Source organism: Alexandromys fortis, unplaced genomic scaffold, assembly GCF_014885135.2.
Source record: "Alexandromys fortis isolate MF-2015 unplaced genomic scaffold, M_Fortis_MF-2015_v1.1 scaffold_24, whole genome shotgun sequence".
NCBI lineage: Eukaryota > Metazoa > Chordata > Mammalia > Rodentia > Cricetidae > Alexandromys > Alexandromys fortis.
The window spans coordinates 15,031,285-15,057,467 of record NW_026067906.1 but is presented as its reverse complement, the minus strand read 5'-3'; the positions used below and the strand labels follow the sequence as shown (position 1 = coordinate 15,057,467).

Below are 26,183 nucleotides of genomic sequence, written 5' to 3'. Positions count from 1 at the left end.
GAGAGAGAGAGAGAGAGAGAGAGAGAGAGAGAGAGAGAGAGAGAGAGAGAGAGAATGTAGGCACATGCTCATACTACTGCTTACACGTGGAAAATGGGAACAATCTCTGATGTCATCTTGTTTGAGATGGAGGTCTCCTTATTATTTGCTGATTAATCAAACTTCAGGGATTCTCTAGACTCTGTTTCCCAGCTTCTGGCATTCCAAGTGTGCACTATTGCACCTGGCTTTAAGTCACCCCTGGGGCTTAAACTTAGGTCCTCACACACTTGTGTCGAACACTTTACCTACTGAACCTTCTCCCTAGTCCACTTCTCTCCTTCCAGTCCTTCTCATTTCACCTTTCATGAAATGTTCTTCACATCCGCATCAGCGATGCCGTTTCAGCCGCCTCCACTGCAGGAAAGGGAAAATAGAGGAAGTTGGAAGCAAGCAACATCCTTTTAGGAGGTGACCGAAAAGCTACATGTAGCATTTTTATATAGTCTGACTTAGTCACGTAAACACGGGAAGATGCAAACAAGGCTACAAACGTGAGACTAGGTGAATGTTCACGTGTTCTGTTACGCTCTAAACTCCATGTACGAGAAATTACCCTGGAAAGGAGGAGGGATGAATAGTGAGGGGCAGTTATTGGTCTTTACTCTAACTGAAGAGTTAAATGCCATGTGGGCGCTTCTCTATGCCCACAACACTATCTGAGGACACCAGAATAGACACAAAGGCAAACTCCAGGTTTATGTATTATATGACAAGCACAAAGCAGATTCTATAACCCATAATCCAGACACAAACTACTACTAAAGGAGTTCAATGTTGAGAAATAAAAAAAAATCTCAGAAATTAGGTTTCTTTGAGAGACAGGATGGGAGCAGAAAGAGATGATTCTGGATGAAGCTAAATAAACATGAGGGCTGGCCACGCGGTCTGGTTCAGTTTCAGTGTCAAGGAGTTTGTGGGAGGGGCTGAAGGCTCATTTCTTCCAGGTGTGAACACTGACAAGAGTGTGTCATGGGCCGCTAATACAGCCAGAGCTGAGCACACAAAGACCATCAGTAACACAGAGCAGCTGGGAGCAGGGAGGGGGTGAATTGAGGGTGAGGCGGAGGAGGATCACAAAGTTTCTCATAAAACAATTTTATAAGAAAAATTTTAAACCCTCTGGAATCATCTTGGTCAAATATTAAGCTGAATTATATATGATTAACACATATTTTATGAATTCCTGCTATGATTAGGTTAGTGGATCTCATTTTTTCCACTGTATATATTTATTATATATATTAATATATAACATAATATATTAACATATATTAATATATATAATAAATATATACATTTCTTCCCTTAATAGTTTTCCAAAAACATATTTGGTACAAAACAGCATTCATCCAAACCATTGTCCTTTGGTTCTGCATTTTAATTATTAATTTCAGAAAGAGATCTTAAATGTATTTACTGTTTGAAAAGCACTTTCTCAGACCATGACGGACATGGGAAGAATACAGAATGCGAGCTATCTAAATCTTACAGATTGCATCTGTCAAGGGAAGAAAGAACAGGCACAAGCCACCACAAGACAAAAGAGTGCAGTCATGGACCTGGAAGGGACCCGAAATGACATCTTGTGTGAACATCTCATGTTGTTAGTAAAATGCAGAAGAACAGGGATATTTACTGACTTAACAGTTCAGAACACATTAATACATACATGAGAGTGATAGGCACAGCTCTTCTGAGAAAGCCCAAATCCCTTGTGCTATTAAATTCCTTCTTAAAATCAGGATTACAATTAATGTAGTATTTCAATTGGACAAATGCTTATTGCTTTTTTGTTAGTATTATTATTTCTGTGTTGGTGTTATTATTGCTGCCTTTGTTGGTTTGGGATTTGGGACAGCATCTTGTTTAATCCAGCCTGGGAGGAAACTTGAGATCCTCCTTCCTCTGCCTCCAAAATACTAATATTCATGCCTGAACCATCGCACCTGACTTCAAATGTGTTTTGTTTTGTTTTGGGATGTGTGTGTGTGTGTGTGTGTGTGTGTGTGAGAGAGAGAGAGAGAGAGAGAGAGAGAGAGAGAGAGAGAGAGAGAGAGAGAGGTATAAGTACCAGAGGAGACCAGGAGAGTGTGTCTGTCTCCTGCAGCTGTCCGCACTCCACATGGATGCTGGGTACTGAACTCAGATCCTATAGATACTTGTAATTCTAATACTATTTATTCTATCCATAAGATAATTGCATTATTTATTTAAATATGTATGGCCTAATGTCAGCAGTATGGACTAGCAAGTGGATGCATATTTAAAGTCGTATGGTGACTGCCTTATTTCAGTCAGGTCATTAGCTCTCCGTGACTGAATTGTCTCCCTTTGGACACAATATCAAGACGATGTATTTGAGACCATCAGACCCTCAGGAAAAGTGTTCTAGTCAGGTGAACCAACTCTACCCTTGCCCCTCACCTCCATCTTCATCACTGAAGGATGAGTCTGTCTTAGCTTAGAGGTGTTCTGGCCTGAGGATGTGATGAATTCCTCAGGAGATTCTGTGCTCCTCTGACTCATTCTTGTTCTAGGTTCTTCTGCTTGATAGCTAGCACCACCATACATCTCAGGCTATGGCTTTGATGTGGCCGCTAAGTTAGTACAGAACCAAATGCCGGGGCTCCATACCTCGTTAACCTATTCACATATAAAAAATATTGTAAAGACACAATGTTTCAAATGTTACTAGGAAAGGATGTCAAAAGTTGCCACAAAGTCATTTATGTTAATATGTTCAACCCTAAGTTCTGTGCTTCCATTTAAGGTATTAATCAATTAGGGTATGTTAAATTAAGCTTCTCTATCTTTTCTTGTGGCTTAGAGAAAAAGTGGCTGTAATAATATACATTCCTATTTTACACTAACGAGTATATTCTCGTTTAATTACATTGAAAATATTCTTATGTGATTATTTCATTTTATAATGATAGTGGTATAAAACTTTTGTCACATTTTGACTTCACAAGTCTCTTTCAAATTATTATGTGGTGGTAGTTTTTATTTAAAAAGTTAAAGCGCAGGAATAGATACATATGTAGTAGAATCTGGTAAGTAATTTATTATAAAGTAATTTATTTCATTTTTTTTTCTTAAGCACCTCTTCTGCCAACATCTTTTTTGGAAATTTAAAGTGTTTGCAACATATAAAACAACAAGGTTCCTTAAAGTTGCTCGTGTAGTTTGAACATAGTTGTATTGCATGTTTCAACAGTGAAATGAATTCCACTTGGAGAAAGTTATGCTGATTCTTTTTCTCTCTCTCTCCCTCTCTCCCCTCTCCACTGAAATCCACAGACGTCTCGCTGGAAATGCTTTGACACACATTCCCAAGGGAGCATTCGCCGGCCTTCACAGTCTTAAAGTTCTGTAAGTAAATCAAGTCTGATTTTCATGCCAAATGACTGCTAATTAATATGCAAATATCATGTGCAATTCAGATCTTCGAGGTGACTCATTTTAGTCCCTCTCTGCTTCACTGGCGTCGTAAAACCATGTTATACTTGGCTATAACCTGTGTGTGACCATTCCTCTCTCCTTCTCTAACATCGTATCTAAAGTTGTTTGCCTCTACATAGCCCACTTACCTATTCACACTTGCAAGAACGTTTTCCCCCCATGCAGTTGGGGAGCCTGTCACTAAAGATTTTGGTCACTGAGGGAATAATTCACTGTGACGCCAGCATAATGAGATCACAGCTTCAAACTTGCTTTAGATTGTGTTTCCTTATGATACACCGGTAAGGACTCTAGCATACTAAGTTTGTGTATATGAGTAGGTGTACAAAACCTGGTGTACAGCCTAGCAAAGTGAACAGCTGTTCCTTACAAAATGTTGGGTTAGAGATGGAGCTCAGTTGTTACAAGGAGCCGCTTGTTCGTTCCTGTTCCCCAGAACTGAAATAATCACACAGAAACTGTATTAATTAAAACACTGCTCGGCCATTAGCTCTAGCTTCTTATTGGCTAACTCTTACATCTTAATTTAACCCATCTCCATTAATCTGTGCATCACCACAAGGTCGTGGCCTACCAGCAAAGTTTCAGCATGTCTATCTCTGGTGGCAGATCCATGGCGATCCCTCACTCTGCCTTTTTCCTCCAGAATTGAGTCCAGTTTTCCCCATTTACCTAAGCTCTGCCCTCTCAACAGGCCAAGGCAGTTTCTTTATTCATTAATGGTAATCACAGCACAGAGAGGGGACTCCCACATCACTCAGTGGCACATTTGCCAGCTATACTCAAAGCCCTGGGTTCTACACAGAGGAGAGAGTGGAGGAAAATGAGAGCATTTAAATGAATTATTTATTTAAATAAATAAGTTTTCTTAGCATCCACTGTCCAACTTCCATATCTGTTCTCATAAAATTCAGTTCTGCTGAATACTGTCTTAGGTAGGGTTAGTATTCCTGCACTAAAACACTATGACCAAAAGCAACTTGGGGAGAAAAGAGTTCATTTGGCTTTCATATCCTGAATCACAGTTCAACAAGAGAAACCAAAGCAGAAACTCAAGCAGGGCAGAAACCTGGAGGCAGGATACTGAGACCATGGAAGGGTTTGCTGCTTACTGGCTTGCTCTTCATGGCTTTCTTCCAGCACCCAGGACCACCATCCCAGAGGTGGCACCACCCACAATTAGCTAAGCCCTCCCACATCAATCTCTGATTAAGAAAATTACCTACAAGCTTGTTTGCAACCTGATCTTGTGGAGGGATTTTCTTTTTTTTTTTTTTTTTCCCGAGACAGGATTTCTCTGTGGTTTTGGAGCCTGTCCTGGAACTAGCTCTTGTAGACCAGGCTGGTCTCGAACTCACAGAGACCCGCCTGCCTCTGCCTCCCGAGTGCTGGGATTAAAGGCGTGTGCCACCACCGCCCGGCTCATGGAGGGATTTTCTTAATTGAAACTCCCTCTTCTCAATTGACATAAAAGTAACCAGCACAAACACCCTCTTCTTCTGGTCCCCACCACCAAATTTCATTCCTGTGTGTTCTGGCTTGGAGCATCTAAGTAGAGAAAATACTAAAAGTTGCAAGCCATTCTAAATTTTATGTACAAAACAATATCTTGATTTTATTTTTTGTCCATTGAGATGGAGTTAACTCCAAAAAAAAAAAAAAAGGATTTGAGTTATTTATGCCTAATGAAAACTGCATTTCAGTCACCTAAGATACGTGTAGGTGTTAAAAAGTTTAATTAAATTTAATATTTTATTAAAGTTTAAATTCTAGGGGAACAGGGAAATAGATGAATAAAAATTTAAATTCTATAGCAGAACCATTGTTTGGTCTTCTTAGATGACTGGTTTAGCTTGCCTTCTATTTGGGCCATTTGTGCTATTAGCAGAAATATTTTAGTTGATATTGCCAACCCTAATGCTAACTTATATGCATCAGCACCAAGTACAGTTAACTTATATTTCAGCGTACCCAGCAAGATATTTGAACCATTCAAAATGCATCATGAGATTCAAGTTTAAATAAGATGACTAAAATGATTTCCCATGTCGAGTTATGTATGGAAAACATTTGAAGGCTGTTAAATAAATTATATTGTAGGCCCAAGAGAGATGATCCAGTAGTTAAGAGCACTAGCTGCTCTTTAAGAGAACCCAGAATTTAACCTCAGCACCCACATGGCAGCTCACAACCACCTACAACTCCAGCTGCAGGGGACCCATTGCCCCTTCTTGCCTCCACAGTCACCTGTAGACTTAAACATATTGACAAGCATACATTCACATAGAATTAATTAAAAATAAATAAAATTGAAAATAATAAAAAAATAAACTATACTATAATCAACCTCTTCAATTCACTCAGCAAAATGTATATTGAGTATATGAGATAAACTGTGTATATGTGTGTATGTATAAATGTATCTCAAACCATTGTGTTTATTTGAAATACAAGTATCTAATATGAAGACAAGTTATATGATATGAAGTATATATGACTTATTATAATTATATGGAAATTTAATTTCAAATCCCTAAATTTGTAATTAAGTTTGAACTACTCAAGTTTTGTACATTTTTTTTCCACCACACTATTTACATTTTCTGATTTTATCATTGTATAATTCTAATTACACTATATTCCCGTTGAGTGTTTCTCATAATGCACTCCATGTACAGCAAATCAAAGACAAACTAAGTCTTGGTCATTGGCATATCTCAGTCCTTTGCGAAGTACCTGACTACTCACAGTATATTCTCAGTAAACATTTGTGGAAAGATGGTTCTGATCCATGATGCAGAGAAAACCCAGACTCTCTAGACATCAATGTTTTCTTAATTTTGCATGATGGGAACCAACTGTTTCAAGTTTATTTATCAAATAACTATGGAGCACTCAGCAAAAGAGGTGTCTCTGTCTGATATGGGTTTCTGCCTGCAAACACATTTCATGTGCTCAGAATGGTTTTGCACATACTCTGTGCCTCGTTTTGCCCGCCCTAGATAGCACTGACCTTAGCTGACTTTTTAACTGAGTCTTAAGCTATAGTTCAGAGATGTTCAAGTTTGTTCCCGAAGCATTCTTGGCCCCTGGATCCCATCAGCTTCCTAGTGGGACATATTGCTTTTCTGCCTGTTCCTTTCATTGCAATGTCACCATTCCTGCGGCCCTCACTAGAATCTGAATAGATGATGCTGCGTGATCTTGGACTTTGAACCTCTAAAACTGTAAACTAAATATACCTATTTGCTTCATAAAGTTCCCATCCTCAGGCTTTCTTGTCATATTATAGCAACAGAAATGAGCTGCGGTTATAGGCTATCTCTGAGACTCACTGTTTAAAGGTACTCTTTCTACCAGGGGAAAAAAATGAATGAATGACATATTTGTCATTAAGAGTCTCTTTTCATCCATTCCTAACTAACCAATGTTTCCTGTCTTCTAAGTCAAGGATTCAACGAGGCTTGATGCTTGTGATGCCCAAAGAGTCATAAAAAAATTAGTGTTAGGAACTACTTCTAAATCAATGAATATGGGTCATGAACTTGAGGATTTTATAATCAAGTGACAAGTTAACTGTGAGATCAAGATAGACCAGTATATCAACCTCTGCTTCTTGGACAAAGTATATCTAGAGATATGATCAACTGTACCACTCTAAAGTCTGAGGAACATACAGTCCAGTCTGGGGTTAAGCCCTAGCTTCCTATGAAAAAGACTTTCCTGCACAAACAAAACAAACAAACAAAACAGAAGCAGAGGCTCCTCAAGTGTTTCCCAGGAGCAAAAGGTTGCCTTGAATATTCCGTATTGGCCTACATTCATTATTCAAATGCCTGTCTTTGCCACACCTTCGGCATAATCGCGAAGAGAGAGGAATTCTGAATGAATTATTCTTAGAAAAAACATTGTTTCTAGGAGTGCTTTGTCCGCAGTCCCTTTTTTGCCTTGCTAGCCACAATTATAACATTTGACATTTTGATTTTTCCTCAAACCTCTGGAAATCACCTCTTCTATCCATGCATCATCGTGGTCATGAGATTCAATATTAATGGTATCTTGAACCCATTCCTACAGTGGTGCTGACTTTGCCTTTAACAGCCTAATTATCTTTCTGCATAGAGAATTGAATTTTCAAAAGTCAGATATTCAATTATTATTCGTCTAGCTTCTGAACTTGATATGATTTTGTTTACTACTGATGTCAGTCTTTATAAGAAATCTGTGAAGGCTTCTTGGGCCCTGTATGACTTTAGTAAATGATCCCATCTTCTTTCCTACTTCTTCAGTTCTGTCCCAAGCATTCAGAACTGCTGCGCAGCACAAAGTCAGGATGTGACCATCATATAGAGATTGCTTTTCTCCAGTAACATGATTTTCGTTTCCAAGAATTTGATCTTGGGGAATTTCCACACCTCTAGTTTTACTCTCTTGTTCAGTAGTCTCAGCCTCTTCTTTGAACCAGGTACCCCATTGTAATTGTGGACCAGGCTTTAAAACAGCTTTAAACAAATCTATCCCGTTGTTAGGGATAATTCTATTACAAACTGACCATGAGTTTAACATTTGCTTTACAAAAGTTGAATGCATGCCCTATGAGACTGCCACTTCCTTGAATCTCCTTGAATATAGCATTGGCACAGGAGTCCATTCAGCTCCTACTCTATCATTTGGCAAATGCTGTATGGTTACTGGACATACTAAGCTTGGTTATTTGAAAACCTTAGGCTGTTCCTCTCTATTCTTATAATACAATGCTGAAATTAGTTCTCCATTAAATTCCTCTGTCTGGATGTGAATACCTCTGTGATCTGTTTTACTGAGTTTTTCTAAGGCCTGTATCTTAGCACTCAGATTAACCATTTTTTTTTTAGTAATACAACAAAAAATGATAACTCTGATAATGTTTACAATTGAGGTTACATAAATCCCATCTAAATTAGATATCCTCTCATTTAATCATTCCATTTTCAAACTGTCCAGTGTAGTATCATACAGAGACACAAATCCCTCCTATGTAATGGTGTTTCCCGTTTTTTAATGTGGGAAAAACTCTCTCTTTTAACTAATTCCTCCCTTTAAGAATTCCCAATTGAGCCGGGCGGTGGTGGCACACGCCTTTAATCCCAGCACTCGGGAGGCAGAAGCAAGAGGATCTCTGTGAGTTCGAGGCCAGCCTGGTCTACAAGACCAGGACACGAACCAAAAGCTAAGGAGAAACCCTGTCTCGGAAAAAAAAAAAAAAAAAAAAGAATTCCCAATTGTCTTACCAACTCTACTGCTGATGTTGATGAAGATGTGAGGCTTATTGCTGCTGTGTAGAGCAGTAAAAGCCTGACTGGATTTCAAGGCAGCTACCTAGTTTGGCAGCAGTCTGAGAAGGGGGTTCAGGAAAATCCCACAACTCATAGTGGAGAGAGAGAGAGAGAGAGAGAGAGAGAGGGGGGGGGGGGGGAAACTGTAAAAATACACAGGACTTTGTTTGGGAAAGGCGTCTATGGCAGGGGGGCTGCCTGAAGGCAGCTAGTCTAGGGCCAGTGAGTCCTGAGTCATTAGATCCCAAGTCCTTCTGAAATTTGGGCGGCAGTTGAAGACTGCTTCAGAGAGGCTACAACAGGAAAATCCCAAACTTTCTTGGAGGCTTGGGGAAAAAAAGAAAAGAAAGTCTAGTTGGGTGGGGCTGGAGCCCCACATGCAGCTCCAGCCTGTGCTGGTGGCTAAAAAGCCACAGGCAAAATGCTTTTTTTATGAATTTGCACCCCAAACGTTGTGCACCAAATGTAGATGTAAAATAAAAACCCAGAGGATCACCCTGAAGATCAGAAAAGCAAAGCTGCCAAGCCACTAGAGAGCTCTTACCTCTATGAAATCTTCAGACTGATAGAGAATGAGATCCTGTCTCATCCCACCTTATATTCCTCTCTAGTGCTAGGATTAAAGGTGTGCACTACTACGGCCCAGCCTCTATGGCTAACTAGTGTGGTTACTGGGATTAAAGTTGTGTGCCACCACTGCCTAGCCTGTATGGCTGACTAGTGTGGTTGTTTTGCATTCTGGTCTTTAAGCAAGATTTATTTATTAAAATACAAATGAAATACCACTACATGGTGGGACATGGCAACTAAGAATACGGTGACGGTGCAGGCAGATATGGTGCTGGAGAAGGAGCTAAGAGTTCCGTATCTTGATCCACAGACAACAGAAACTGAATTTAACTAGGTATAGCTTCAGCATAATAGACTTCAAAGCCCATCCCCACAGAGACACACTTCCTCCAACCAGGCCACATCTACTTCAGTAAGGCCACACCCCCTAATAGTGCCACTTCCTCTGAGCTAATGGGGGCCAATTACATTCAGACTGCGACAGATTGTCGCATGTAATATCATGAATTTATTAAGACATAAATAATTTTACTCTCAGTTACTTTTCCATAGTTCTCCTTTGTGATACCATTAGGTAAATATTGATCCAATAAAGTTGAAAGCCATAGCACAAGCAGCAAAACCCTGAGCAGAATATCCTCATAGACATTGTCACTATTCTCATGGAAACCCTTACATGTTTCCTAAAGTTCAACAGTGGCCACAAAGATAGTATAAAGGTCATGTTCATTTGGAGTCATGATTTGCATAAGGTGGATGGATAGAGGTTATGGTAAAACGAGAGAAAAGGACTAATGATCCAGTTAACTAAGATAAAGAACAAAGGTGACATCAGCGTTTGTTGATTAGTGCTGTTTCACATATGGAATCTCATTGTGATCTCTTACCGCTAACATTGAAGATTATGGTCCCTGAACACATTGACCCTAAGATAAATAGGCTGTGTGGTTCTGTACTACAAAATACTTAACCCAGTGAAATGCTGTATGAAGCGATCCTCAACCAAAATTCATTTTCTGGTATAAGCCGTTCAGTCAAGGAAAGAGGCCATCCTCCTCCTACCTGCCACCAAACCAAAACCGTAAGGTGACAGGCAAAGGTAAGTATAGAAAAGCCACAGAGAGCCATCATTCCCCTGTCCAATGCTGACCTACAATCCAGCAGTGTAGATGACGGGATGTCTATACCTAGGACACTTCAGCAGAAAGAACATCTGAGGATTAGGTCATTAGTTGTCACGTCAACAAATTGACAGAGTTGTTCTCCTCCCTGCTTCATCTTATCTGTTCTTACTTAGCCTTGGAAGGGAAAGAAAAAGAGAGTATAAGCAAAGTTGTATACTTAGAGAAGCCTGAAGATGCTGTATGAAATAATGACTATTTTAAATATACCCAGGAAAGAAGCAAAAAAAATAATATATAAAAATCACACCTTGTCTCTAATAAAAAGCAGTCTGTGTTCTTTGTGTTCCCTTATGCAAATAATAAAATGCAGTTATGTGTCTACACCCTCTACTTGGGACGTGTTCGACTCTGTTCATATCCCGAGTATTCAGTAAGAAAGGTTTACAAAATAAATCAACGGCCGTGTGCGAGTTTTCTATTTTAGTTGCACTCTGTAGTATAAACCCTTTAGCTATTTTGTCTCCCATTGAAATATCTCGAACAAAAACAGAAATTTCTAATTAACTACTTAGGAACAATAAGATAACCTGCTCTTGTTCTCTCATTCAAAGGTAACTTAACTTAATTGGTAATTGGGTTTTTAGGATTTCTTTTTTTCTTCATATTTTTATTTTAAAAATCACTTTTCATTTTACATATGAACCCCAGCTCCCCCTCCCTCCCCTTCTCCTGTCCCCCACATCCCCCTTTCCCATCCTCCAGCCACTCCTCACAGAGGGAGTAAGGTCTGGGATACCAACTTGAGGCAGGACCAAGCCCCTCCCCCCATGTTTCAAGGCTGAGCAAGGTAGCCCATCATAGGGAATGGGTTTTAAAGATCCAGTTCATGAACCTGGGATAGGTCCTGGAGTGACTGCCAGCCCCCCACCCCTCAATAGATCAGGCTACATTAACTGTCACCCACATTCAGTAGATGTAGCTCAGTTCCATGCAGATTCCCCAACTGTCAGTCCATTGCCCATGGGCTCCCACTAACTCAAGTCAGCTGTCTCTGTGGTTTTCCCCATCATGCTCTTGATCTGCCTTGTTCATATGATCCCTCCTCCATCTCTTCACCTGATCTCCAGGAGCTCAGCCCAGTGCTGGCAGTGGGTCACGAAGTTCTAGCTAGAACAATAAGACAGCAAAAGGAGATCAAGGAAATTGGAAAGGAAGAAGCCAAACTTTCACTATTTGCAGATGATATGATAAGGTGACCCCAAAAACTCTACCAGGGAACTCCTACAGCTGATAAATACCTTCAGTAACGTGACAGGACACAAGATTAACTCAAAAACATCAGTTACCCTCCTTATTTATTTCTTATTAGCTCTCCCTTGCTAATTTAACCTCCCTAAAACTTTGATTGACATTCCGATGTTTTGAAGGCGCCTGGAACAGTGTCTGATGCTGCTGTGTTCGGGTTGTCTCTTGTTAATTTTCTCTAATGTCTCTTCATTTGTTTCTGGGCAGCATGCTGCAGAATAATCAGCTGAGACAGGTCCCCTCGGAAGCTCTGCAGAACTTGCGAAGTCTCCAATCCCTGTAAGTACAGTTGTAACTACAAAACACAGATCTCAGTTTGCGAAGGAACACTTAGATGTCCCATGGACCACTTTGTTTCGTCCACCAGTTGATGACTTGTGTGGGCTTGAGGTCCAACCCCTAGAGTTGGAGGGTTACAGATAGATACTTAGTCATATCCACAATCAAAAGTTTCCTATGTGTGTCTCAGGATCAACCATCAACCTCCATAATCTTCTCTACAGTCCCATTAATATTTTTGTTTCTAGATTCAAGTTGGAAATGATGCTTAGTTTTTCACCTAGAAAACTGGATAGGGCCATCTGATACTTTGACTTTGGCATCCTTAATTTGTTTTATCTTTAAACTGTCAGGGCTTCTTTGTAATCTAATTTTGCGAAGTCAAATAAAGATGAGAGTTTTGAACTCTGCACATCTGTCAAGGACCCTCAAATTATCTAATCAAGACTTACCATGTATGTACTGAAGCATGGGTATTGCACTAACCACGGGCTGCCCACCACTGCCCACACGTAGATAATCACAAACAATCCCACAGTGCCCATATACATCAACACACAGACCTCACAGAGACACACGCCATCATATACCCACGCCCATACACACACACACACACACACACACACACATGCACTCTGCAGGAGTGCTGATGTCTTTTGCTCTGAATACAACACACCTTTCCATCAGGAGTTTCCCTGCCAGCACCCACATAAACAAATAAGTAATTCCTCCCATGAGGCACATGCATGCCAGCTTGATGCTTGGGAACTTGGATTGGAAGTAATTGTTCTCGATTGCACCTTGGCAAGGCTCTGCCTCAACTGTTTGTTAGTGAATCATTTTCTCATCAGGACGTATGAGCGGCTGCAATACGTTGCATGATTTCCGATATACGTGTGAGTCATGTCCTCTCTAATTGTACTTCTCCTGGAGGTCCTCGTCTGTCAAACAAAGCACGGCTTTCTAGTCTTGACTGACGCGGGATATAAATGCATGAGCAAAGTAAGGGAATCCGGCGGGCGCTAGCCGAAAACTCTTCGTACGGAATCCATCAGTTAATAATTACATACGGTTTGCTTCATGCTTTTGACTGCGGTGACATGAGAGGAGAGGATGTGAGAGCTGAGGATGAGACCTCCGTCCTTTGATCTTGCTTTCTAATGAAAGAAAATCTGGGCTCGAGATCATTCCAGGCTTTTTATTCTAGTCAAACAAAGTAACTTCCTAGGTTTTCAGCAGCCTATAGATAAACAAGCCCACAAGGGCCCCTTTGTGGCTGGGGGGGGCCCCCCCCCCCCCCGGTGCCTTTCCAACCACTCCTCAATGACAGGACACTATCGCTCTGCTTTTGTTGAGCTAGCTTTACCTGAAGGGAACAAGCAGAGGGAAGCCAACTGCCTCCAGTGGGGCTGTCAGGGCATGGGGATCTCGTGGCTAAATTGCAATAGAGATAATGGCAGTACCCAATAGGAACTTTGAACAGCGGCGAGATAGAGGGATAAGGGGCTGTAACCAAAATCCCCTATTGGCTGAGAGATCACAAACAGAAGTGAACTCTTTGAGAAAGAGAAAACCATGAACCTTTTGTTCGCTTGAACTGGGTGGTGACTCTCTGATAAAGGTGTTCAGATTTTGTTTCTGACTGGCTAGGTATTTACTGTTCACCAGGTGTCTCCTGGCTTCTGGTTCACAAAGGAACTACTCTCTGCAGCCTTATAAATACATAAATATGTGCTCCTTGTGAAAAGGTCAAGGGTTAATTTGCCAGGATGACATCACATCCGAAATGAATGTATCTAGACAGGTTCTCAGCCCCTGGCTCACAGTGCATTGTGTCAACTGGATTAGGCTATGTTGGTCACAAGGTCCCTTTGCCCAGAGCACAGTCAGTGTGAGAGCAGTTTGTGCTAGTGTGCTGCTTTTTCTCACTGCTCTTGTTTGTGTTGCTTTGGTGCAGCAAATAGAGTTTGTTCACAAGTGACCCATAAGCACAGTCAACACAAACTCTACAGACCATGTTGGACCCACTGAAGGTGCCCCCTGCCCTGGTTTGGAGGTCTGGGGAAGAAAGAACCGCATTCTAATTGTATTGTTATCTTGTGCTTAAAGCACTGAGTCGCCTTTCTCCTGCTTGTATTAAAAGCTCCAAAATGAAAGCACTAGAGCAGGACTAGCAGCCATCACGGTCCTTGTCTGTTCCCATGCTGATTCCAAACAGTCCACCTGGAATGCAGGGTGCTGCTTCGGTATCAATAAGAGCAGAAACGGGGAGCGAGGGGATCCCCCTCTCTTCCACTGTGCCAATACCAGGAAGTTTCTCTACCAAGTCAGTCTCCTCTTGGGCGTGAGTCAACACTTAGATCCTCACTTAGCCCCATTGATAGATGGTGGCTCTTTCAACCTAGTCTTTTAAATCCACCCCATTTTCCCCAACACACACACACACACACACACACACACACCAGGGGTTGACTACACAGAGGGAGGAAGGGAGGGAGAGAGAGACACTACAGAGAGAAAAAGGGAGGGAGGGAGGGAGGGAGGGAGGGAGGGAGGGAGGGAGGGAGGGAGGGAGGGAGGGAAGGAGGGAGGGAGGGAAGGAGGGAGGGAGGGAGGGAAGGAGGGAAGGAGGGAAGGAGGGAAAGAGGGAAGGAGGGAGGGAGGGAGGGAGGGAAAGAGAGGGGAAAAGAGAAATTTTCTTTGCCTTGGCACACCGCTGGACCCTACATTGTACATGCCTTTCCACTGCAGTATTGGTTATATATAACCATCCAGAGACTTCCAACACCTTGGCTGCACCTTAACTATTTAAAGGTGCATTACATTCATTTACGCTGCATTTGTCTAACAATGTAATGATGTATTGCTGTATTACCTTGCCTGTTTAAGGCACCTGAGTGGTCTAATGAAAAGCTGAATGGCCAATAGGGTGGAAGTGGCAGGCAGAAAGAATAGGAGGAAGAATCTAGGTTCAAGAGGGGAGGAAGGAGGAGAAGGACAAGAGAATGATGGAGAAAGAGAGGAAGACTGGGGTCTGGCAAACAGGCAGCTGCCAGACAGACAGACATGGAATAGGACATACAGAATGAAAGAAAGGTTAAAAAGCCCTTAGGCAAAACATAAATGAAAAGAAATAGGTTAATTTAAGTTGTAAGAGCTAGTGGGACAAGCATAAGATACGGTCAAGCATTCATAACTAATAATAAGTCTCTGTCATGATTCGTGAACTGGCTGGTGGCCCAAGAGCAAGCCTAATACAGGGACCCATGAATTGGTGTTTTCTAATAGCTTTCTTGAATATGTAGGCATTTATTAAAATAAATGGAAAATTGCATGTTCTGCAGGTGATATTCCCTCGGGAGATATGACAAACCATTCTGAATTCTTTTCAAACCTGAAAAAAAAAACTAAGTCTATACTTTGTATTCTAATTTGAACTAGTGATATAGAGAGACAATAAAAGTGAGGCATTGCCTTGGGTTTTACTGAGAACAGTTCACTTCTATCTGCTAGTTCTACTGGCTACCTTGAATAGATAAAAGTTAGAAAGACCACATGTTGCCTGCCCAGATATTCAATTGTGACATCTGGATCAGCCACATTAACAGCACCTGAGCTATGCAAAACCTCAGGGCCCAGCTCAGTCTGGCTTAATAAGAATCTTTATTTCAACAAAACTCTAGATGATCTGTATAACAATATACACACGAGGACAGTGTTCTAATACGCTACCAAGCGATCAACACACGTGAAAGATTGAGAACGAGCAAGCCAACAACTCATTGGCTCTGCCCAGCCATCTACACTTGGCTCCTTGGAGGGAATTTAAGAAACTTGATCTATTGCAACTGGTAACATTGTTGTGAGGACGAGACAAATTGTTCTCAGGTTTCAAGGGCTTGAGTTCTCCACTTGTTCCCCATAAACAAAAACTGCTTTGTCCCTCATGAAACAACATAGGTACGTTTGTGTTTTTTTAACTGCCTCCTGATGCTTACACATGGCTCAGCTGAAGCGAAGGGGCTAGAGGCCCGCAGCACGGAACATACTCCTGCGTACCATGTGCGTTGACTTCTGACATGGCCGTGACTGCCCAGACACCGAATGGATTTTTGTAATGTAATCAAATGTAACTTAATTTCCTCTCTGTGTTTTTGGAAGGGAATAGAAATGTAATCAGAATTCACAGCGAGCTGTATTCCAATCAGAAACTTTTGGCATCATAGACAGAAGAGGACTAGGGTCAGGTTACCGTCATCGGATGGTAACTCAAAACCTAACTCTCCCATGCCTCTCACCTTTATTAGTTAAGAAATCAGTCTATGAGCAGTGACCGCCTCGTTTGCCATGGCCAGTAATAGATTTCAAATATCTCAGAGACACATGAAATTTAAGCTGACCAAGGAAAATCATACATTTATATTTTTCCAAGGAGTCAAAGGATATTTGAAACGTTGATTTCCATTCCAAATCTTCTAACTAGCAAAGCTAATTGTATAAAATATGTATCACAGAAATGATGGGTTGCCAAGTAGAAAAGGAAAGAAGAATCAAGTAATCTTTGTTATTGTCTCTATTTTCCAATTAGCTAATATTCCTCTGCAGGGTACCGGAGTATATTTAAAACCCAATCTGAATGTACAATTCCTGCCTGAAGACCACCTGCCTACACCTATCATTTCCAGGGCTACCACTTCTACCCCAGGACCATGTGAAACACCTGTCAATCTCTCCATCCAGACGCTTCCTAATTTGTTTCTGTTCGCAGTTGTTGAAAAGCAAAAAAGACAGTGATCTAGAAGACCCAGAGAGGACGAAGAGGTGGGCACAGCTCTGAGCAGAGTTTGGGCAAGCCTGGGACAGCAGCATTTTCTCCTGTTCACGTCCTTGAGCCGACTGGGTTTCAGACCCTGGATGTAGAATGGGAAGGAAGTAACAAAAGACAAGGAAGTGTAAGCAAACAAAGGAAAAGAAGATAAAACCAGGAGGGTAATACAGAATGGAAGGAGCTAAAAATAAAGTGGTTTCTGTATCAGGGACAGTATTCGCTCCGCTAAAATAGGTAGAGAAATCACACGCTTACACTCACAACAGCAAACAAAAATACTGTTTTTCCCCACTCAAAGGTGCCAATGTCCTGGGACAGAGGTCAACATGGAAGTCCTAGAGGGAATAGACTTTGTCTATTGATCTGTCAAGGTTCAGTTCAGGGAGCCATGCACGAGCAAATCAGCGGATTCTTACAGAAAAGGAAAGGTGTTTCCCTTCTTTCCCCAGTTTAAACATGAGGGGGAAGACATTTTTAGCAGAAAGTTTCTTTCTACACAAAGTTTACAAGAAGAAAAGCTACGATGGGCGGGCGGGTCCTCGTGTATAGGACATAAGGCAAGTTGGTTATTTTTTTAAAGGTCATGCATGAACGATTCTCAGGCCTGATCATCTGCGATGCCTGGATACATGCATACATGGCTGTCCCATCAGACAGGCAAGGGGAACGTGGGTGTTGGGAAATTAGAAGTCAATAGAACTTTTTACAGCTGGGGAGAGCTCTCTACAAAATCGAATGGGCTAACACTTTGGGGAAGCAACCCGGAAGTGGATTGAAATGTTTTAGGATGGGGGGTAGAATCTGTGAGGAGTGAAAAGTAGCACCCAGGAAAGCAGGAGAAAATGGGGACAGGGAAGAGACAGAAACTAGAGTGCAAAACTCCCCACCGTGGTGATGAGAGAGGGCAACGTTTATGTAACAGTTTTGTCCCCACCCTGCTCATCCTCACCTCAGCCACATGGGTTAGGTGCTGGGATTACCCCTTTCTTAGTGAGGAGAAAGCAAAATTGTCAGACTGTTGACCTTCCCAGTCAGGATGGAGGTGTGTTTGAGAGAAGTCTGATCTGTCAGAACCCCCAAATCTGCCTGTTTCACTACCCTTGTTCTTCTTCCTCCCTCTGAGAACAACCTGAGGAGAATGGGCACTGGCAAGAGAAGGGGAGGGCTTGGTAGAAACACACAGTCCAGCGATGTAGCTGTGAACTTTCACACAGAGAAAGGAAAGTGGTAATGCTGCCCAGACAGACATAAGTGAACTGCGGAAGAGAAGAGGACAATATTAAAGTATGACGTGACAGCCTTTGTTAGGGTTTCTCTAAGCAGTTGGTTATCTGATCCTTGTGCCTGTGAGGCAGCAAGAAGACTCTGTGTGAGAATCTTGCCTTCATTGCCAGGGTAGGAGTCAAGTAGACAAAGGCTAGACAAGGAAGTTCCAGATAGCATGGGCTACATAAGAAGCAGCTTATTGGAGGGGGCACTAGGGAGGCAGAAGCAGGCGGATCTCTGTGAGTTCGAGACCAGCCTGGTCTACAAGAGCTAGTTCCAGGACAGGCTCCAAAACCACAGAGAAACCCTGTCTCGACAAACCAAAAAAAAAAAAAAAAAAAAAAGATCAACAGAACAAAGCAATGGCTGAAGCAAGATCCCTACGGAAGAGCTAAGGATCAGGACAACCTTGAAAGGAGCGTTGGGGGGGGTCAGAATCTAGAAAGTCATGTGGGGTACATGAAGGATAATATCAGGCTTGTTGCAAGATGGAAACCCACAGGAAGGTCTTAGCAGGAAGGAATCTGACAGATCTTTGTTGATGGAGTCAGAGTAGATGAAGGACGCTTTTGTCAGAGTGGGGGCTGGGGTTTAAAAGAAAGAAAATGGATTTGAGACAGATGAAGTTTCCAGTGTTTGAAGTATTCAACAAAGAATGAAGGGTGTGGTGGCATATGCCTTTAATCCCAGTACCTGGGAGGCAGATCTCTGTTAGTTCGAGGACATCCTGGTCTACATAATAAGTTCCAGGACAGCCAAGGACACATAGTGAGACCCTGTTGAAGAAAGAAGGAGAAAGAGGAGGAGGAGGAAGAAGGGGACAGTATCATGAACGATCTCTAAGTTTCTAGTTTGTCCGACAGTGTACCTGATGAGGCAGTGGCTTGAAGAAGTACCACTGGTAGAGGGCCGCATGAAGACGGGACAGATGAGGATTTCGGTTTGCACTTTAGAAGAAAGAACTCAATAGGTGTGTCTTGATATTTGCATTCTGTACTTTGAAGGAGCTGGTGCGATGCCTCGGTTAGTTAGGACCCACTACCATGCATTTCTTCCCCTAACACTTCACGATAAGAATTTGCCTCACTACCGCTTCTGAAATGTTCCAGGAATGTTAAAGCCGTGCCTGCCTGGTTTCGTGCTGTATTTCCAGCATGAGATACAAAGACAGCCGTCTGGCATTATTTATTGAAATGAATGGAAGATTCAGACTCTAAGATGTATTGTAGACATCTGGGTTGTAACTGCTCTGGATTTCCTACTTTGGCTGTAACCTGCATCTCCTGGCTTCAAGTTCTAATCTGTATGTACCCTGTTTGGGATTCCCTACTTTGGCTGTAACCTGCATTTACTCCTCGCCCTGATTCCAGGTATAATCCGTGTATGGCTGTTTTCCACACGATTTACCTGGACTAAGTTGAATCCAATGGTTTCCGCAGAGATATTGGAGTTGACCTATTTGCCAGAATTAGGTTTCCCATTCAGTGAGTTAAGGACTCCCCATTTCAAGAGAAGGTATGTGGGAAGAGCCTGCTGGTTGGGAGATTTGTAAAATGGGACAGGCATGGAGAAGTTTCTAAACACACAAGGTGGTCATGAACACAAAGCCTAGAATTACTGTGGGAAAGAGGAGGAAAAAAATACTTGACTAGATCAGAGAAATAAGAGAAAGGTTTGAACAGATACGGTGGACAGAAGGCCTTGAATGAGGGGTCTAGCTTTGAAAAGAATGGTAATTTGGGAGAATATAGATTCCTACCAAGGGAATGGCATAGTGGACGATTTCAGAGAGATTAATCTGGCAGCAGCCTGCAGGATTAATTGAAGAGATAAGAGATCAAAGGCAAAAGGGCCAGCTCCGAAGCTGGGGCAGTAATGCAGGTGTGAAGAGATAAGGGACTTAGCCAGGCAGTCATCTCAGAGATGACGATAAATGGAGAGAGCTCACTGAATAATTGGCTGGAATGGGAGATCCAGAAGTAGACTCTAGGTTTCAAGTCCCCGTGGTTGGTACCTCGGAGACTGACATTTCCCTGACAAAAAGAGTCTTTGTGTCTCTGTAGAGAAAAAAAAAAATGAAACAGAAGAAGTGACTGCCCTCGTTATTTTTGCTGTAGCCATCTTCTTGTCCCAAAGTTCATTTGGTGACATTTGGTGATGTTCCTAAAAATGATCGACATGGTGAACCTTGATCTGAAAATTCTATTCTCCTTTGGGGATGGGGCTCAGTTCAGCATGGAGTCGCAGCTGGTCACCAGGTGGGAGGCTTGAGCTCTGTCTTTGGCAAGGCTGGAAACAATGCCAGAGAAGTAGAGGCTTGGACCGTCTGGCTACTTTCTATCCAGCAGTTGGCACAACTCTAAATCATGGCGTTTCAGTGAACTTACAGACTCTCTTTCCCAAGAAAGGTGAAAAAAAGAGTCATTCCTGCTTCAGACAAACTCTAAGGTGATGGTTCTCTTCCTGGGGTCCACAATGGTGTTACAAGGTTAGGTGGAGAAGGAGACACAGAAGCGGAAACTTCCCATCTAAGCCATTGCAGCCTTTCTCTGAACCAGCATGCTTGTCTTTGAAGGATGTAGGAAATGTCCCATCCTTGCGGGACTTAAATTAAAAGATGAAATCCGACAGTATGGTCACACCACACAGATATAAAATAGGAGCAACAACAGGAAAAACAATTCTAATAATACGCAGAACTCGTTTAAATCCACATCGATCTATTAAAATTCATATAGATAAACTTCTGTCCTGAGAGTACTACTATAAGGACCTTGTGCCAGATTCAACTGTTGTCGTCCATTGATTCCAGGACAAAAGGTTCAAAACAGTAAAATTTTACTGTAGCAGAGAATGTGTGTGTTCTATTGAACTGTATTTTAAAATGAGTTTAGAGCCAGGTGGTTTTTGTTTTATTAGTAAAGTAATCATTGAGAATGCCTTCATTTCTCAGAGTTTATCAGTGAACCAGGCAGAGCACTAACTACCCATGGGTTCCCAAAATGGTCTCACAGAATGTAAACATGTACCTACTAGACTCGAGCGCTGGGTCATATCTTTTTTAAATTGAAGGGAGGAAAGGGGCTATTCTGCAAAAGCCAATCACGAGAATGCCGCGCTCTGTAATTCTGTTTGTTATCGAGATCCCGCAAGCTATATAATACAGCTGCAACTGTCTTCACACGTGGGCCCGTCTTTCTCTCGGCCGTGTTAATAATTGACACCATTATGGTCATCTTGGTGTGGAATTAGCCAAGATCAATGGCTTATCTTTTGACTAACGCTTTCTTCCTTGTAGTTAATGGCTCATCAAAGACATTCTCAAACAAAGATACAAGATTATATGATATGTTGGCAAGGTGTCACGTGGAAGATAGATAAAGGACCATTTTCAAGACTAACAACAGCAACAGTGATCTCATGGCGTCCCTAATCCCTACTGTAATGCTACTTATAAATCAAGGGCTCCTTTCAGAAGAATAGAACAGATTCACAAAATGTTTCTCTTAAAGAGAGGAAATTTGAGCAGTTAATGCCTTATGCATAAAAGCATGAAGATTAAAACTTCACACAGGAAGTAAAAGACTGTTTTCGCCGTTGCTGGTAAGAAAAGACGAACATTTTGCTTGATACCATGTAGCTTTGCTACCTAGAACACAAGCTATTCCAGAATTGCACTCACGTTTAATTCTATTTTGTTTTTATTTTACATAAAACAGAGTGGCATTCACCCATGCTGTCGTGTGATCTCTGTCAACCCAGTTGTCCTGATGAGAAAGCTGAAACACTGTAACTTCCTTGCTTCCCTTCCTAGCTACACTGATGAATCACCAAGTCCTACAGGGTAGTTAACAACCTGTTAGCGCTCCCTATTTCTCCTGCACATTGCTGCCAAAGTGGACACTCGACAGTACATCCCCATCTAAGGACTGAAGATAGAGAGGATAAGATATTTCTCACAGGCAGATGGTCTAGAAGTCTTCTGAAAGTTAGGCTATCCAGACTTAAAGTGCTTGAAACCCACCAGGGTGAACTGGATGATCTTGACCAAGTGAGAGTGAGGAAAGATACCACAAAATCCCACAAGAGGCAGTCGCTCTGGCTGCCAAGCCTGAGCTGCTCAATCTCTTTGGCAACCGTGAAACTCCCCAACCTCCATTCCTTCCTCCAGAAACTGAGTTATTTCAGCATATGCCCAAGTGTCATGACAAGACCATGTATCTTCATTCAAAGTCACTTCATTCCAAGAGACTTTGCAGAGACTCATGTGCAAAAGGATTCTGTTCTTGCACTATGCGATACTGTTTTCCTTAGTCGAATTCCATAGTTGCCACTTAGCATCTCTTGCTCTCTGTGATGGAAGGCTTGATACAACCGACAGCTATGCATGCAGCATAACTACCAAAGGCACAATCTGGGGGGTGTGTAATGGGTAAGAGAGTCTCCAGTTCTGTCCAGCCACACGACAAAAACATGGCGTTCGCCTACAAAGAAGTGTGAAATTACAGTGGATTAAGGAATTGCAAGAAAAATAGACTTCTATGGGGAGAAAAATGACACTATTCACAAATCTAAAGATTACCCTTAAAGTTTATAGGCTTTTGAAACATTTCCACTCAATTCTCACAGTCATCCTGTGATATATTGTAATTGTCTTATAAATGTGAAAACTTATCCAAAGAATTATTAATCAGTATATCCCAACATTTCAGAATTGATGAGGGCTGGCTCTTGACTTAAATTTGTTGGTTGCTAGCTTGTTTGGTTGACTGTTGACTAGTTGATTGCTTAGTGGTTAGCTGGTTGACTGGTTGATTAGTTGATTGGGTGGTGGTTAGCTGGTTGGTTGGTTGGTTGGTTGGTTGGTTGGTTGGTTTGTTGGTTGGTGGCCTGTTTGCCAGATTGGTTGGTGGGTAGCCTGGTTGCCAGGTCAGTTTGTTGGTAGCCTAGTTGCTAGGCTGGTTGTTTGGTTGATGGCCTAGTTGCCTGGTTGTTTGGTTTTTGTGATGCTAGCAATGGACCTCAGGGCCATGTGCAGGCAAGCACCTTTCCACCTTAGCTTTGCTTGTTCTTCTAACTCAGTATGCCTTCCAATTTTCCATATGGCCATTATATACATTGTTGCTGATGATAAAAGAAGTGAGAGTTAAAGAAAATGAAGAGGTGAGTCAGCAGTTAAGAGCACTTGGCTCTTCCAGTGGGCATGAGTTCAATTCCAGACATCCACAATAGACAGCCCACAACTGCCCGTACCTTCAGCTCCATGAAATACAACACCCCTTTCTGGCTGTCTTTTGCACTCACATCCATGTGACATTCACGCACGCGCGCACACACACACACACACACACACACACGTTTTATTATTTTTAAATAAAATCTACACTTTCACCATAAACAAGACATATAAAGAGCATAAAGTAGAATCCACTTCCCATATGCGTGAAGAAGTTATGGCAACCTAGTCTACTGCATGGTGACTACAATTAGTAATAATGTATACTTGGAAATTGCTAAGGAATTACATCCTAAATGTGCTTACCACAAAAGAAAAGGAAGTATGGAAAGAAATATGTTAATAAGTTTTCTTTAATCACTTTGCATTATATTGTTGTAATAAGACATTACAATGACCCCTGTAAATATATACAATTTTTACTTGTCTCTTATACTTTAATAATGCAGGAAGGGGAAAACTAAACCAAACAATACCCCGGAGTATAAAACAATAAACTCTTATATGGATTAAGCTGGAATTACTGAGGCCCGGCAGATACGAATTCTGAAATATTACATTTAGGAACATTGTTTGGGAGAAATTTCCTTTTCTATGTACTTTATTTGTATATATTGATTTATAAAATAATGGGTTTTATTATGACACTTTCTTGCATGCGTAGAAAGTATCTCTGTCATCTCCTTGCCACTACCCAATGACACTCTTTTATGGGGAGTTTCTTAGAGGATGGAACATTTCATAAAACAGCATTCCAGCGCTGTGCTCGGGACACCTAAAATCAGTGTCAAGAGCTAGTAGGTCTGGGGTGTTCATTAATATTGAGAATGTGAAGACACTGAGTATTCGGACTTGTTCATTTCAGACAGAAAACTGTATAATGGCGTGACCAGATTTTAATCTTCCTGGGAGGGAAAAAAGATGATTCTCAGAAGATCCCTGCCCCCAAGGAATGTATTCATATATACGTATATGAATTCAACCATATACCGTGGGTGTATTCACATAGGGAACTGATATCAGGCCACTCCTTGCTGGTCGCAACTTCAGATATCCAAGAAGAAAAGCCCATGATTCCATTGCTGAAAAACCCTTTCCTATGATTCCCCAACATCGCACTGAACTTTGAGGTTTGGTATTTTCAAGGCTCTTTAGGAGCTACTTGCAGTGCCGATGCCTACGCAACAAGGATGATATGCTTACCAAGACAAAGAAGCCTACGCTATATGGAGGGGTACAATGGAAGAGCTACAGCTAGGGCATTAGTTACACTTGGTATAAACAAGGGCTTTACTTCTAGCCAAATAGAGCTGATTACCTCCTCCTCCTTGAGGAGACTGGACCTTACCCTGTTGTGAAATAGTAGTTTGAGATGTGTTACATTGTTGATGCTGTGGATCATTTTTGTAACAATGCAAAGAAGTGTTTCCTTCTTTTATGTTGCATTTGTTTTACTCTGTGAAGCTGTGTTACTTTGCCTGTCTAAAACACCTGATTGGTCTAATAAAGAGCTGAACAGCCAATAGTGAGGCAGGAGAAAGGAGAGGCAGAGCTGGTGGGCAGAGAGAATAAATAGAAGAAAAAGAGAAAAAAAGAGAGATCAAGAAGCAAGAAGGATAAGGAGGACACCAGGGACCAGTCATGGAGTACGATATACTGAACAGAGAAAGATAAAAGCCCAGAGGCAAAAGGTAGATGAGGATAACTTAAGTTAAAAAAAAAAAAAAAAAGCTGGCTAGAAATAAGCCAAGCTAAGGCCAGGCACCCATAAGTAATAATAAAACTCTGTGTATGATTTATTTGGGAGCTGGGTGGCTGACCCTCAAGGAGTAAAAACGCCAAAACAGGACCCTATGACAGGCACATTGCTGAAGAAAGACAGTGATGACTTCTCAAGCGTTTTCAGTTCATTTGTGGACAGAACCCTGCCGTTGGGAGACCTTGCTTCCGCCCTTACAATCATGGCTGGTCTACTAGAAAAGCGAGGGAGTTTTAGCAAAGACAGCCAACTCCTACATTTGTTCCAAGTGACCTTACCTCAATTATTACTGCAACTTGGCTCGAGGCCCATCAGGGGTCACTTGCTCCCATTCATGGGATAGAAGTAGGAGCTGGGGGATGACTAGAATGATGTATGTGGCCAAAAGTGAGGAAGCCGCCTTCCAGAGAGATTAGCTTTCTACCGCAGAGGGCTTTCTCTATTTCTGAACTCTTTAAATTTGGTTTGCAGGGGATTATTTTTCTCTCTCTCTTTTTTTTTTTTTTTTTTTTTTTTGCGATTCTCATGTTCCTCCTGCATCTGCTTAGTCTTGAATGCTTCCAAAACATTTTTTTTTAATCCTATCATGATTTTCCAATCATTCATAAAATGCTAGTCTTCAGGTTTGGTTTTGTTTTATTAATTTTAGTTTTGAAATTGCAAGCAAATGCAGGACTTTAAAAAACGAGTGAAGGCTGATTTGGAAGCATGACCGATTGATAGCGGTTCCACTGTTCATGGACCTCACAAAAAAATTGGGAAATACCTCACAACACTAAGCCACTTTAATTACAGCTACCGTTTATCTTGAATTATGACAAAACAATTGGACTGTGCCCCTGCTGGCTCAGAGGCAACAGCAGCTTATTAATCTGACCTATTTTTAGAACTGTTTCCCCATTTAAAAAAAAGAAAGAAAGAAAGAAAGAAAAGAAAGTGGAAAAAGGAAACAAGAGTTAGGCAGCTGCTAATTTTATTATTCGTCTTAAAATGTCAG

At 41.6% G+C, this 26,183-nt stretch overlaps 1 protein-coding gene across 2 annotated transcripts in view; it reads left to right on the top strand.

Moving 5' to 3' along the window:
• The window catches only part of Lgr5 (leucine rich repeat containing G protein-coupled receptor 5), a 133,742-nt gene that overhangs the window by 77,551 nt on the left and 30,008 nt on the right, over positions 1–26,183 (top strand). For both annotated transcript variants that reach the window (XM_050135583.1, XM_050135582.1), the window contains exons 3-4: positions 3,343–3,414; positions 12,026–12,097. In XM_050135583.1, the coding sequence (XP_049991540.1) occupies positions 3,343–3,414; positions 12,026–12,097 (144 nt within the window). The remainder of the gene's footprint in view (positions 1–3,342; positions 3,415–12,025; positions 12,098–26,183) is intronic.